General features: G+C 61.6%; 1 protein-coding gene across 1 annotated transcript; it reads left to right on the forward strand.

Moving 5' to 3' along the window:
* Positions 1-472: 472 nt before the first annotated feature.
* LOC113985909 (transcription activator BRG1-like) lies at positions 473-14,950 on the forward strand (the record flags this gene model as incomplete). Its single annotated transcript, XM_039378417.1, has 9 exons — positions 473-597; positions 1,858-1,912; positions 3,970-4,194; positions 5,415-5,547; positions 6,305-6,703; positions 8,713-8,811; positions 11,239-11,479; positions 13,357-13,483; positions 14,777-14,950. Coding segments are annotated over exons 3-9 (1,359 nt in total), but the record flags the coding sequence as incomplete, so codon positions are not given.
* Between the last annotated feature and the right edge of the window lie 140 nt (positions 14,951-15,090).

Raw genomic sequence — 15,090 nt, forward strand, 5'->3', positions numbered from 1 at the left:
GCCCCTCCCCCCCGCCGCAGTGCAGCCCGCTCCGCGCATGCGCGCCATCACCCCCCTCCACCGCCCGCGGGCCCCGCCCTCCCGGCATATCCCCGCCCTCCCATTGGCCGCGGCGGGGGAGCCCCGCGCTCATTGGCTACAAACGCGGATGACTGACAGGAGCGAGACGGCGGGGGCGGGGCAACGCGGCGAGCGCGCCTCCCATTGGCCGCCGCGGCGCGGGTGGGCGCGGCCTCGCTCCCCCCTCCCATCTTTTCCTCGCGGGGTGGGGGGGCCGGCGCGCCGCGCCCCCATTGGCTGGGCCCTCGGGGGGCGGGCGGGGCGGCCGCGCTCGCGCCCGCGTCCCCGCCGCCGATTGGCCGCCCCGGCGCGGGGCCGCCGCGCCATTGGTCGTTCGGGCGCGGCGGGCGGGGCGCGGCGCGGGGTCGGGCGGCGCAGGCGCAGTGCGGACTCTCCCTGAGGCGGCGGCGGCTCCGGCGGCTCCGGCGGCTCCTTTGTTTCCCCCGCCGGGATCGGGTTCGGGATCGCGGCGGGATCCGCCCGCCATGGGCCCAGCCGAGGGCTCCGCCGAGGCTTCCGCCGAGGGGCCCGGCCCCGGTAAGGCCCGGCGGGGGCGCGCGGGCGGGTACGGCGGCCCGCGAGGGTCACGGGCCTTTGTTCGGGACCGGGGGGGCCCCCCATTGACCCCCCCCGTTCCCCTTCCCGCCCCCAAATCGGCTCCCCTTGACCCCCAGACCCCCCCAAGGCCCCCCTTTCCCCCCCTTCCAAGCCCCCTAAATCCCCCTTTCTCCCCCGTCCCCCTTCTCCTTCCCTCCCCCCCAGCACCGCCCCCCCCTTTTCCAGCCCCCCCATTTCCCCCCTTTTTCCACCCTCCCTTAATCTCCCCCATTTCCACCTCCCCTTTTTCAGCCCCCTCCCTTTCCAGCCCCCGAATTTCTCCTCCCTCTCCCCCTCTTTTTCCCTCCCTCTCCTCCAGCCCCCCCCTCAAAAGAGGGATGTTCCCCCCCCCCCCAAGTCCAGCCCTTCCCTTTCCCTCCTGGATCCTCCCGGAGCGATTCCCTCTTTGTCCTTCCCGAGGACACCAAACCCCCCCCCCCCTCGATCCCGGGGGGCTCCTCCGCTCCCCCTTCCCGAATTTTGGGGGGGTGGGAGTGGGATTTATCCCGTTCCATTTCTCCTCCCTCCTCCCCCCTTTTTCCCACGGCTGGAATAATGGAATAATCCATTTTCCTGCTCCCGGAGCCGGGAGGGGGCTAATTAAGGGACTTAATTAAGATTTATGAGCCTGCTCCCGTTCCCCCTTTCCCGACTTATTTTCCCATTCCCATTCCCACTTTCCTATTTCCACACCCCCCTCCCAAAATCCCTCCCGGATTCTCCCTTTCCAAACCCCTTCAGAAACGGGAAAATCCCCCCCTCTCATTAATGGGATCAATCCCCTTTAATTAATTCCTTTTTTAAGGAAGGGGGTTTTTTTCCCTCCTGGATTTCGGGAATTAAGGATTCCCCGCCTGGAATCCGGTGTGTGGGGGGTCCTTTTATCCAGAAATCCCGGGAAAATCCCGGGAAGATGCCGTGGTGCTGCTGCCGGAGCAGGTGGAATCCGCCGCCTCCGGGAATAATCCCTCGGGAATTTTTTAATGGATTCTTCGCGGCTCCGGGAGCGTTTCCTCGCTCTCGAATTCCCCGAGAACCCCTCAAATCCGGGAGGAAATTCCCGTTTTTGGGAGCCTCGTGCTCTGCCGGCGCTGCCCAGGACCCTTCCCTGCGCTCCCGGCGCCGCCATTCCCGACCTAATTCCCGACATTCCCGACCGGTTCCCGGCATTCCCGACTCATTCCCGGTTTTCCCCCCCAGCCCAGCATTAGGAGCCGATCCCGTCTGGAGGTGTCGGAGCCCCCCATGCCCGTAGGTAGGTGCCGGAATTCGGGAATTCCCCCCCCCCCCCCCGGGATTTGGGAAGTGCCATCCCGTGGGAATCGTTCCCTTAGACCTGCCGGCTTTCCCTTGGAATTAGGGATGGAATTCCCGCGGGAAGGAGGGAGGGTTAAAAATTCCTCCCCCGGTTTTCCTGGGATTGGGCCGGTTTGGGGTTTTCCTGGGAAAACGGGATCCAAGGGGAAGCAAATCCCTCTGTTTCCTGGGAAACCACTTGGCTAATCCCTGTTTCCCTGGTGGGAGAGGGGTGGGAATGTTGGGAGGGGGACGGGAATTGGGAGAGGGACGGGAATGTTGGGAGAGGGACGGGAATTGGGAGAGGGATGGGAATGTTGGGAGAGGGACGGGAATGTTGGGAGGGGGATGTTGGGAGGGGGATGGGGATGTTGGGAGAGGGGTGGGAATGTTGGGAGAGGGACGGGGATGTTGGGAGAGGGGTGGGAATGTTGGGAGGGGGACGGGGATGTTGGGAGAGGGACGGGAATGTTGGGAAAGGGATGGGAATGTTGGGAGAGGGGTGGGAATGTTGGGAGAGGGACGGGGATGTTGGGAGAGGGACGGGAATGTTGGGAGAGGAACGGGAATGTTGGGAGAGGGGTGGGAATGTTGGGAGAGGGACGGGAATGTGGGGAGAGGGACGGGAATGTTGGGACGGCTGGGCCATGTGGGGCGCGGGCCGCGTGCTGTTGGGACGCGTGGTGAGGCCGGTGGGGCGACAGGGACGGGAATGTTGGGAGAGGGACGGGAATTGGGAGAGGGACGGGAATGTTGGGAGAGGGGTGGGAATGTTGGGAGAGGGACGGGAATGTTGGGAGAGGGATGGGAACGGCTCCTGCAGCCCCTGGGGGTGGGAGGAAGGAGATTCCCAAGGGCTGGATTGGCTCAAACTGGGATAAATCCCTCCCGGGGGGGATCCAGGCCCCAGGAAATGGGAATTTTCCCAGTGCTGGAACAGCCGGAATGGGGAAAACTGGGAGGGAAAACCATCCCTGGGTTTGTTCCCGTTTCCCGGGATTCCGAGGCAGCAATCCCGGGATGCCACGGCCACAGAATGTCCCTTCCTGGGAAATGTGGGAATTTTAAGCCGGAGTAGTTTCTGAGGGATGGTTTGGAAGGAGATTCCCGCCCCTGGTGCCTCGGCCGTGGATTTGGGATCCGGATTCCCGCTCCCTGTTCCTCGGGGATGGGTTGGGAAGGGGGAATTCCCGATCCCTGATCCCCTGGGGATGGATTTGGGAGCGGGTCCCGTGTTCCTGGTTCCTCAGCAGGGCGTCGGGAAGGGCATTCCCGGGTTCCCGGGCGTGGATTTGGGAAGGGGGGTCTCATCCCACATCCCTCCGGGATGGTTTGGGGGGAGATTCCCATCTTTCCTTCCGGAATGAGGGATTGGGAAGGGGGTGGCCTTGCTCTTATTCCTGGATAATGGGTTCAGGGGCGGAATTCCTGGTGCCTTAGAGGTGGATTGGGAAGGGAATTCCTGGTGATTGAGGCTGGATTGGGAAGGGAATTCCTGGTGCCTGAGGATGGATTGGGAAGGGAATTCCTGGTGCCTGAGGATGGATTGGGAAGGGAATTCCTGGTGCCTGAGGATGGATTGGGAAGGGAATTCCTGGTGATTGAGGCTGGATTGGGAAGGGAATTCCTGGTGCCTGAGGATGGATTGGGAAGGGAATTCCTGGTGATTGAGGCTGGATTGGGAAGGGAATTCCTGGTAATTGAGGCTGGATTGGGAAGGGAATTCCTGGTGCCTCAGGGATGGATTGGGAAGGGAATTCCTGGTGCCTGAGGCTGGATTGGGAAGGGAATTCCTGGTGATTGAGGCTGGATTGGGAAGGGAATTCCTGGTGCCTGAGGATGGATTGGGAAGGGAATTCCTGGTGCCTGAGGCTGGATTGGGAAGGGAATTCCTGGTGCCTGGAAGGAGGAAGGGGGGGGTCTCTTGCCCCCTGTTCCTGGGTCAGGGAGGGGTTTCCCCCCATCCCTCCTTCCCTCGGATCCCGGGGTCCGTTCCCAGCCCTCCCCCCGTTCCAGGTGCAGCTCCAGGCGCCCCTTCCCGGCTCCAGCTCTGAGATGGCGACTCCGGAGCCCCCCCTGGGCGGGACCCCCCGGCCCGGCCCCTCTCCCGGCCCCGGCCCCTCCCCAGGATCCATGTTGGGCCCCTCCCCCGGCCCCTCGCCGGGCTCCGGACACTCGGGACACTCCGGACACCTCCCGGCGCCGGGATACGCCCCGGAGTCCATCCACCCCCTGCACAAGGTGAGCCCAGCCCCAAATCCCGGCTCCAGCCCCTGGGAATGCTCCAGCTGGGCTTCCCGGGATTTGTTCCCCTGGGAGGGCACTGGGAAGGGCTGGGATAGCACTGGGAGATGGTGGGAAGGGCTGGCAGGGCACTGGGAGGTGATGGGAGGGCACTGGGAGGGGCTGGGATGGCACTGGGACATAGTGGGAAGGGCCAGGATGGCACTGGGAAGGGCTGGGAGGGCACTGGGAGGGGCTGGGATGGCACTGGGAGATGGTGGGAAGGGCTGGGAGGGCACTGGGAGATGGTGGGAAGGGCTGGGATGGCACTGGGAGGGCACTGGGAGATGGTGGGAAGGGCTGGGATGGCCCTGGGAAGGGCCGGGGAGATGGTGGTAGGGCTGGAGCAGTGTCACTGTTAGTTGTGCACTGGGAATGGTGGGAAGAGGCTGGGATGGCACTGGGAGGGTCACGGGAGATGGTTGGGAGGGGCTTGGCATGGCACTGGAGGGCACTGAGAATGGTGGGATGGCACTGGGATGGCACTCTGGGAGGGGCACGGATATGGTGGGAGGAGCCTTTGGGATGGCACTTGGGATGGCACTGGGAGATGGTGGGAAGGGCTGGGATGGCACTGGGATGGCACTGGGAGATGGTGGGCTGGCACTGGAGATGGTGGTAGGGGCTGGGTGGCACTGGGAGGGCACTGGGAGGTGGTGGGAAGGGCACTGGGATGGCACTGGAAGATGGTGGGAAGGGCTGGGATGGCACTGGGAGGGCACTGGGAGGTGGTGGGAAGGGCTGGGAGGGCACTGGGAGATGGTGGGATGGCACTGGGAGATGGTGGGAAGGGCACTGGGATGGCACTGGGAAGGTCACTGCGTGTGAGACTTTTTGGGAGTTTTTGACCCCCAAACCCCACTCCAATGGCCGGGGAGGGGCCGGGAGCTCTGGGAAGGCTCCGGGCTGGCTCCCTGCGGGCCTGATTTCCCGGGAATTCCCCCCGGCTGGCTCCCTGCGGGCCTGATTTCCCGGGAATTGCCCCAGGCTGGCTCCCTGCGGGCCTGATTTCCCGGGAATTGCCCCAGGCTGGCTCCCTGTGGGCCTGGTTTCCCAGGAATTCCCCGGGAAGGCTCCGGGCTGGCTCCCTGTGGGCCTGATTTCCCGGGAATTCCCCGGGAAGGCTCCAGGCTCTCTCCCTGCGGGCCTGATTTCCCGGGAATTCCCCCCCCCGGCAGCCCCTGGACGCGCTGCACGAGAAGGGCCTGGCCGAGGACCCGCGTTACGGGACCATGAAGGGGATGGGGCTGCGCCCGGGGGCACACGCGGGGATGGGACCCCCCCCCAGCCCCATGGACCAGCATTCCCAAGGTCGGGAGCGCCGGGAGAGCCCCTGGGAGGGAGGGAGGGAGGGGGGGGCAAATCCTGGGAATTCGCTGTTCTGGGCTGAAATCCCGGGGTTTTGGGGCGGGAGTTAATTGTTCCAGGGGGGTATCCGGGATCAAATCCTGGGGGTTGGGGAGGGTTGGATCCCTCCAGGGGATTCCAGGATTAAATCCTGGATTTGGGGGAATGATTGGATCATTCCAGATTTGGAGGAATGGTTGGATCACTCCAAGGTTAAATTCTGGATTTGGAGGAATGATTGGATCGCTCCAGGGTTAAATTCTGGATTTGGGAGAATGATTGGATCACTCCAGGATTAAATCCGGGATTTAGGGGGATAATTCAACCCTTCTAGGATTATTAACCCCTGGATCTGGGAGGGCTGATTCCATCATTCCAGGGTTAACCCCTGGACTTGAGGGGCTGATTCCATCATTCCAGGGTTAACCCCTGGGCCTGGGGGGGCTGATTCCATCCTTCCATGACTAACCCCTGGATTTAGGGGATAATTCCATGCCTCCACAACTAAACCTTGGATTTGGAGGAGTCTTTAGTCAATCGCTCCAGGATGAAACCCTGGATTTGAGGGGGATAATTTAGTTCCTCCAGGGTTAACCCCTGGACTTGGGGGCTGATTCCATCCCTCCATGACCAACCCCTGGACCTGTTGGGAGCTCTTCATCCCCTCCAGTGGATTCCAGGACGATCCAACTCCCTTTTTTTCCCCCCCTTCCCTCTCCAGGTTACCCGTCGCCCTTGGGGGGCTCGGAACACGCCTCCAGCCCGGTGCCCTCCAACGGCCCCTCGGGGGGCTCCGGGGGCAGCTCCGGGGGGTCCCTGGAGGGCTCCGGCGGCGGCTCCGGCGCGGAGGCCCCGGCGCTGGGCCCGGGCGGGCGCGGGGCCGCGTCGCCGTTCAACGCGGCGCAGCTGCACCAGCTGCGGGCCCAGATCATGGCCTACAAGCTGCTGGCCCGGGGGCAGCCCCTCCCCGAGCACCTCCAGGTGGCCGTGCAGGGAAAGCGGCCCCTGCCCGGGATGCAGCCCCAGATTCCCGCTCTACCTCCGCCCGCCGGAGCCGCCCAGGCCGCCGGAACCGCGCCCGGAGCGGGGCCGGCACCGCCCGGATACTCCAGACCTCACGGTGAGGGGATGGGGATGGGAATGGGGATGGGAATGGGGGAGATTGGGATGGGGGAGATTGGGATGGGGGATCCGGGCTGTGGGAGCCGTGCCCAGAGCGGGGCCGGCACCGCCCGGATACTCCAGACCTCACGGTGAGGGGATGGGGATGGGGATGGGAATGGGGGAGATTGGGATGGGGGATCCGGGCAGAGCGGGGCCGGCACCACCCGGATACTCCAGACCTCACGGTGAGGGGATGGGGATGGGGATGGGAGTGGGGATGGGGGAGATTGGGATAGGGGATCCAGGCCGCCGGAACCGCGCCCGGAGCGGGGCCGGCACCACCTGGATACTCCAGACCTCATGGTGAGGGAGTGGGAATGGGAATGGGGGAGATTGGGATGGGGGATCCAGGGGGAGATTGGGATGGGGGATCCAGAGGGAGATTGGGATGGGGGATCCAGGAAGTGGGAGCCACACCCGGAGCGGGGCCAGCACCACCCGGATACTCCAGAGCTCACGATGAGGGAGTGGGAATGGGAATGGGAATGGGGGAGATTGGGATGGGGGATCCGGGCAGAGCGGGGCCGGCACCGCCCGGATACTCCAGAGCTCATGGTGAGGGAGAGGGGATGGGAATGGGGGAGATTGGGATGGGGGATCCAGGGGGAGATTGGGATGGGAGATCTGGGCAGTGGGAGCCGTGCCCGGAGCAGGGCCGGCACCGCCCGGATACTCCAGACCTCACGGTGAGGGGATGGGAATGGGGATGGGAATGGGGGAGATTGGGATGGGGGATCCGGGCAGAGCGGGGCCGGCACCACCTGGATACTCCAGACCTCACGGTGAGGGAGTGGGAATGGGAATGGGAATGGGGGAGATTGGGATGGGAGAGATTGGGATGGGGGATCCAGGCCGCCGGAACTGCGCCTGGAGCGGGGTCGGCACCGCCCGGGTACTCCAGACCTCACGGTGAGGGAGTGGGGATGGGGATGGGAATGGGGGAGATTGGGATGGGGATGGGGATGGTGGAGATTGGGATGGGGGATCCGGGCAGAGCGGGTCCGGCACCGCCCGGATACTCCAGACCTCATGGTGAGGGAGTGGGAACGGGAATGGGGATGGGAATGGGGGAGATTGGGATGGGGGATGCAAGGGGAGATGGGAATGGGGGATCCAGAGGGATCTGGGGAGAAATTGGGATGGGGGATCCAGGAGGAGATTGGAACAGGGAATCCAGAGGGGAGATGGGAATGGGGGATCTGGGGGGAAATTGGAATGGGGAATACAGGGGGACATCAGAATGGGGGGTCTGAGGGGAGATCGGAATGGGGGATCCAGGGGGGTCTGAGGGGAAATTGGGATGGGAGAATTGGGATGTGGGAATGGGGAACGCAAGGGGAGATTGGAATGGGGGATCTGGGGAGAAATTGAGATGAGGGATCCAGGGGGACATTGAAATGGGGGATCCAGGGGGACCTGGGGGAAGATTGGGATGGGGGATCCAGGGGGAACTGGGGGGAAATTGGGATGGGGGATCCAGGGGGAGCTGGGGGAGATTGGGACGGGGGGTACAGGGGGAGATTGGAACAGGGAATCCAGAGGGGAGATGGGAATGGGGGATCTGGGGGGAAATTGGGATGGGGGATGCAGGGGGAGATCAGAATGGGGAATACAGGGGGAAGTGGGGGGAAATTGGGATGGGGGATCCAAGGGGAGCTCGTCCCAGGATATCCATGGGGAGCTTGTCCTGGGGTGTCTGTGGGGAGCTCATCCCGTTCCATCCTGGGGGATCCACGGGAAGGGACCCCAAAGCTCATCCCGTTCCATCCCGGGTGTCCTCCTCCTCATCCCCACTGGATTCCCGCTGGGAATCTCCCCCCGGGAATCTCCCCCCGGAATCTCCCCCCGGGAATCTCCCCCCGGAATCTCCCCCCGGGAATCTCCCCCGGGAATCAGCTTCCTCATGGGATTTTCCTTTTTTTTGTTTTGTTTCCCTTTTCTGCCGGCTCTGTTGGGAATTCCCAGGAATGGGAGGGCCCAACATGCCCCCGCCCGGCCCCTCAGGAGTTCCCCCCGGAATGCCGGGACAGCCCCCCGGGGGCCCCCCCAAGCCCTGGCCGGAAGGTGAGCCCCGAAATCCTGGGAATTCAGCCCAGATCCGCCAGCAAGGGATGAGCTGGGAGGGTGGGAGCCAAGGGAATTCCCGGTTAAACCCCTGGAATCGGGGCTGGAATTCTGGGAAGGGCGGGTTGGACCTCGGGGTTGGAGCTTTCCGAGGATCCACGTGTTCATTCCAAGAATTGGGGTTGATTTCCCAGCCAAAGGATTGGAGGGTTTTTTGGGAATTGGGGTTGATTTCCCAGCCAAAGAGTTGGAGGGTTTTTTTGGGAATTGGGGTTGATTTCCCAGCCAAAGAGTTGGAGGGTTTTTTTGGGAATTGGGGTTGATTTCACCAGCCAAAGGATTGGAGGGTTTTTTGGGAATTGGGGTTGATTTCCCAGCCAAAGGATTGGAGGGTTTTTTGGGAATTGGGGTTGATTTCCAGCCTGACAACGGGAGGTATTTCCAGCCAAATAAGTGGAGTTTTGGGGGTAAATTCCAGCCTAACAACTGCTGTTTTTTTAGGGAATTGGAGGTAAGTCCCAGTCAAACAACTGCGGGTTTTTATGGAATTGTGGTTTATTGTTGCTGTTCATTTCCAGCCAAATAATTGGAGTTTTGGGAGGAGGGGGGGGAATTTCCAGCTGGAGAACTGATGTTTTTTAAGGGATTGGGGTTAAATTTCCAGCCAAACAGCTGGTGTTTTTTAGGGAATTGATGTTTATTTGCAGCCAAATAACTGGAGTTTTGGGGGTAGATTCCAATCAGGTAACTGGTGTTTTTTAGGGATTGGAGATTAAGTTCCAGCCAAATCAATGGAATTTTGGATGTGAATTCCAACCGGATAACTGGTATTTTTTAGGGAATTTGAGGTTACTTTCCAGGTGGATAACTGGTGGTTTTTAGGGATTTTAGATTAATTTCCAGCCAAATAACTAGAATTTTGGGTGTAAATTCCAACCGGATAATTGGTGATTTTTAGGGATTGGGGGTTAATTTCCAGCCGGATAACTGGAGTTTTGGGGGTAAATTCCAACCGGATAACTGGTGATTTTTAGGGATTTGGGGGTTAATTTCCCCCTAAACAGCTGGTGATTTTTAGGGATTTGGGGTTACTTTCCAGGTGGATAACTGGTGTTTTTTAGGGAATTGGGGGTAAATTCTGGCCAGATAACTGGTGATTTTTAGGAATTTGGGGTTAATTTCCAGTCGGATAACTGTTGTTTTTTAGGGATTGGGGATTTATTTCCAGCCAAACAGCTGCTGTTTTTTAGGGAATTGATGTTTGTTTCCAGCCAAATAACTGGAATTTTGGGTGTAAATTCCAACTAGATAACTGTTGTTTTTTAGGGATTTGGGGGTTAATTTCCAGCCAAACAGCTGGCCTGTTTTTTAGGGAATTGCTGTTTGTTTCCAGCCAAATAACTAGAATTTTGGGTGTAAATTCCAACCGGATAATTGGTGATTTTTAGGGATTTGGGGGTTAATTTCCAGCCGGATAACTGGAGTTTTGGGGGTAAATTCCAACCGGATAACTGGTGATTTTTAGGGATTTGGGGGTTAATTTCCCCCTAAACAGCTGGTGATTTTTAGGGATTTGGGGTTACTTTCCAGGTGGATAACTGGTGTTTTTTAGGGAATTGGGGGTAAATTCTGGCCAGATAACTGGTGATTTTTAGGAATTTGGGGTTAATTTCCAGTCGGATAACTGTTGTTTTTAAGAGAGAGGGATTTGGGGGTTAATTTCTACCCGGATAACTGGTGTTTTTCAGGGATTTGGGGGTTAATTTCTACCCAGATAACTGGTGTTTTTCAGGGATTTGGGGGTTAATTTCTACCCAGATAACTGGTGTTTTTCAGGGATTTGGGGGTTAATTTCTACCCGGATAACTGGTGTTTTTCAGGGATTTGGGGGTTAATTTCTACCCGGATAACTGGTGTTTTTCAGGGATTTGGGGGTTAATTTCTACCCGGATAACTGGTGTTTTTCAGGGATTTGGGGGTTAATTTCTACCCGGATAACTGGTGTTTTTCAGGGATTTGGGGTTAATTTCTACCCGGATAACTGGTGTTTTTCAGGGATTTGGGGTTAATTTCTACCCAGATAACTGGTGTTTTTCAGGGATTTGGGGGTTAATTTCTACCCGGATAACTGGTGTTTTTCAGGGATTTGGGGTTACTTTCCAGGTGGATAACTGGTGTTTTTAGGGATTTGGGGGTTAATTTCTACCCGGATAACTGATGCTTTTAGGGATTTGGGGGTTAATTTCTACCCGGATAACTGGTGTTTTTCAGGGATTTGGGGTTATTTTCCAGCTGGATAACCGATGCTTTTAGGAATTTGGGGGTTCCTTTCCAGCCCCATACCCGGGTTTCAGGGGAGCAGGGGGGGGTGTGAATCCCCACCCCGTTCCCGGAGGTGACTCCCGGCCGTTCCCGCTGTTCCCGCAGGGCCGCTGTCGGCGGCGGCGCCGGGCGGGGCCCCCCAGAAGCTGCTGCCGCCCCCCCCCGCGGGCCGCCCGTCCCCCGCCCCGCCCGCCGTGCCCCCCGCGTCCCCCGGGCCCCCCCCGCCCTCGCCGGGGCAGCCGGCGCCGCCCGCCCTGCCCATGCACCCCAAACAGAACCGCATCACCCCCATCCAGAAACCGCGCGGCCTCGACCCCGTCGAGATCCTGCAGGAGAGGGAGTACAGGTGGGATGGCGTTCCGGGGGTCCTGGGGAGGGCAGGGATACCTGGGAATACAGGGAGTACAGGGATCCCAGGGAATACAGGGAGTACAGGTGGGAACGTGGGTACGGTGGTTTCCAGGGTCCTGGGGAGGGCAAGGATACCTGGGAATACAGGGAGTACAGGTGGGATGGCGTTCCGGGGGGTCCTGGGGGGGTTCCGGGGGTCCTGGGGAGGGCAGGGATCCCGGGGAATACAGGGAATATGGGGAGTACAGGTGGGAACGTGGGGACGGGGGGTTCCAGGGGTCCTGGGGAGGGCAGGGATCCCAGGGAATACAGGGAGTACAGGGATCCTGGGGAATGCAGGGAGTACAGGTAGGATGGCGTTCCGGGGGGTCCTGGGGGGGTTCCGGGGGTCCTGGGGAGGGCAGGGAATATGGGGAGTACAGGTGGGAACGTGGGGATGGGGGTTCCGGGGGGGTTCTGGGGGTCCTGGGGAGGGCAGGGAATATGGGGAATGCAGAGAGTACAGGGATCCTGGGGAATACAGGGAGTACAGGTGGGAATGCAGGGACGGGGGGTCCTGGGGAGGGCAGGGATCCCTGGGGAATGCAGGGAGTACAGGTGGGATGGCGTTCCGGGGGGTCCTGGGGAGGGCAGGGATCCCTGGGGAATACAGGGAATATGGGGAGTACAGGTGGGAACGTGGGGACGGGGGTTCCGGGGGGGTTCTGGGGGTCCTGGGGAGGGCAGGGATACCTGGGAATACAGGGAGTACAGGTGGGATGGGCGTCCGGGGGGTCCTGGGGAGGGCAGGGATACCTGGGGAATGCAGAGAGTACAGGGATCCCCGGGAATACAGGGAATATGGGGAGTACAGGTGGGAACGTGGGGACGGGGGTTCCGGGGGGGTTCTGGGGGTCCTGGGGAGGGCAGGGATACCTGGGAATACAGGGAGTACAGGTGGGATGGCGGTGGGATGGGGGGCTCCGGGGGGGTTCCGGGGGTCCTGGGGAGGGCAGGGATCCCAGGGAATACAGGGAATACGGGGAGTACAGGTGGGAATGCGGGGACAGGGGGTTCCGGGGGTCCTGGGGAGGGCAGGGAATACAGGGAGTACAGGGAGTACAGGGATCCCAGGGAATGCAGGGAGTACAGGGATCCCAGGGAATACAGGGAGTACAGGGATCCCAGGGAATGCAGGGAGTACAGGTGGGACCATGGTGTTCCCGGGGGTTCTGGGGAGGGCAGGGATACCTGGGAATACAGGGATCCTGGGGAATACAGGGAGTACAGGTGGGACCACGGTGTTCCCGGGGGGTTCCGGGGGTCCTGGGGAGGGCAGGGATCCCAGGGAATACAGGGAATACGGGGAGTACAGGTGGGAATGCGGGGACAGGGGGTTCCGGGGGTCCTGGGGAGGGCAGGGAATACAGGGAGTACAGGGATCCCAGGGAATACAGGGAGTACAGGGATCCCAGGGAGTGCAGGGAGTACAGGGATCCCAGGGAGTGCAGGAAATAAAGGGATATGCCAGGGATTCCAGGGATCCCCTGCCCCAGGAGTACAGGGATTCCAGGGATTCCTTGCCCCGGGAGCCGTAGTTGGGGAAAAGTGGGACATTCCAAGGGCTGCTCCCGGAGTCTCGGCCCTCCGTGGGTCACCGGTGCCCCCATCCCGTTTTCCCTGTTCCTGAGATCCAGGGGGATGAGGGGGGGGGGTTCATTTTCCTGGGAGATTCCTCCCGGCCACGCTCCGGCCCCTCCGTGTCCGGGTGTCCCCAAATCCCATCCCGCCATTCCCGGGGCGACTCCCCGGCACCCTCCTGACGGGAGCCAGGGCGGGAGCGGAGCCGAAACTCATCCCGAAAAAAACTCATCCCGAAAAACCCCCCGTCAGGCTCCAGGCCCGCATCGCCCACCGCATCCAGGAGCTGGAGAACCTGCCCGGCTCCTTGGCCGGGGACCTGCGGACCAAGGCCACCATCGAGCTCAAGGCCCTGCGGCTCCTCAACTTCCAGCGCCAGGTGAGCGCCGGGAACGCCCGGAGCCCTGGGAATACTGGGAGCACTGGGAGTGCCGGGATCCCTGGGAATACTGGGATCCCTGGGAATGCCGGGATCCCTGGGAGTGCTGGGCGTGCCGGGAGCACTGGGAGTGCTGGGATCCACTGGGAGTGCTGGGAGCACTGGGAGTGCTGGGATCCCTGGGAGTGTCGGGATCCCTGGGAATGCCGGGAGCGCTGGGAGTGCTGGGATCCCCTGGGAGTACTGGGATCCCTGGGAGCACCGGGATTCCTGGGAGCGCCGGGATCCCTGGGAGTGCTAGGATCCCTGGGAGCAGCGGGAGCACTGGGAGTGCTGGGAGCACTGGGATCCCCTGGGAGTGCTGGGATCCCTGGGAGCACTGGGATCCCTGGGAATGCCGGGATCCCTGGGAGTGCCGGGAGCGCTGGGAGTGCTGGGAGCACTGGGATCCCCTGGGAGTGCTGGGATCCCCTGGGAGTGCTGGGATCCCTGGGAGTGTCGGGATCCCTGGGAGTGCTGGGATCCCTGGGAGTGCTGGGAGCACTGGGATCCCCTGGGAGTGCTGGGATCCCTGGGAGTGTCGGGATCCCTGGGAGTGCTGGGATCCCTGGGAGTGCTGGGAGCCCCTGGGAGTGCTGGGAGCACTGGGAGCACCAGGAGCACCAGGATCCCTGGGAGTGCTGGGAGCCCCTGGGAGTGCTGGGATCTCTGGGAGTGCCGGGAGCGCCGGGATCCCTGGGAGCGCCAGGAGTACCGGGATCCCTGGGAGTGTCAGGATCCCTGGGAGCGCCAGGATCCCTGGGAGTGCTGGCAGCACCAGGATCCCTGGGAGTGTCAGGATCCCTGGGAGTGTCAGGATCCCTGGGAGTGCTGGGATCCCTGGGAGCACCGGGATCCCTGGGAGTGTCAGGATCCCTGGGAGCACTGGGATCCCCTGGGAGTGTCAGGATCCCTGGGAGTGTCAGGATCCCTGGGAGCACCGGGATCCCTGGGAGTGTCAGGATCCCTGGGAGTGTCAGGATCCCTGGGAGCACCGGGATCCCTGGGAGTGCCAGGTTCCCTGGGAGTACCGGGAGCACTGGGATCCCCTGGGAGTGCTGGGATCCCCTGGGAGCGCTGGGATCCCTGGGCGGACTGGGATCTCTGAGAGCGCCGGGATCTCTGAGAGCACCGGGATCCCTGGGAGTACTGGGAGCGCTGGGAGCACCAGGAGCACCGGGGGATCCCTGGGAGCGCCGGGAGCACCGGGAGCGTCCCCGGGGGCTGATCCGGCGCGGTTTTGCCGGTCTGCAGCTGCGGCAGGAGGTGGTGGTGTGCATGCGGCGGGACACGGCGCTGGAGACGGCGCTCAACGCCAAGGCCTACAAGCGCAGCAAGCGGCAGTCGCTGCGCGAGGCCCGCATCACCGAGAAGCTGGAGAAGCAGCAGAAGATCGAGCAGGAGCGGAAGCGCCGCCAGAAGCACCAGGTCCGGCAGGGAAGGGGGGGGATTTTTAGGGAATAGCAAGGGCGGAGGCGGCGGGAAACGGGGATTTTTTGGGGCTTTGGGGGGGTTGGAGGTCAGCTCCGGGCCGGGTGGTTGGGTGGTGGTGGCCAAGGGTGGGTGAT

This window comes from Pipra filicauda, unplaced genomic scaffold (genome assembly GCF_003945595.2).
Source record: "Pipra filicauda isolate LSUMZ 115617 unplaced genomic scaffold, ASM394559v2 scaffold1387_size15092_pilon, whole genome shotgun sequence".
Taxonomy (NCBI): domain Eukaryota; kingdom Metazoa; phylum Chordata; class Aves; order Passeriformes; family Pipridae; genus Pipra; species Pipra filicauda.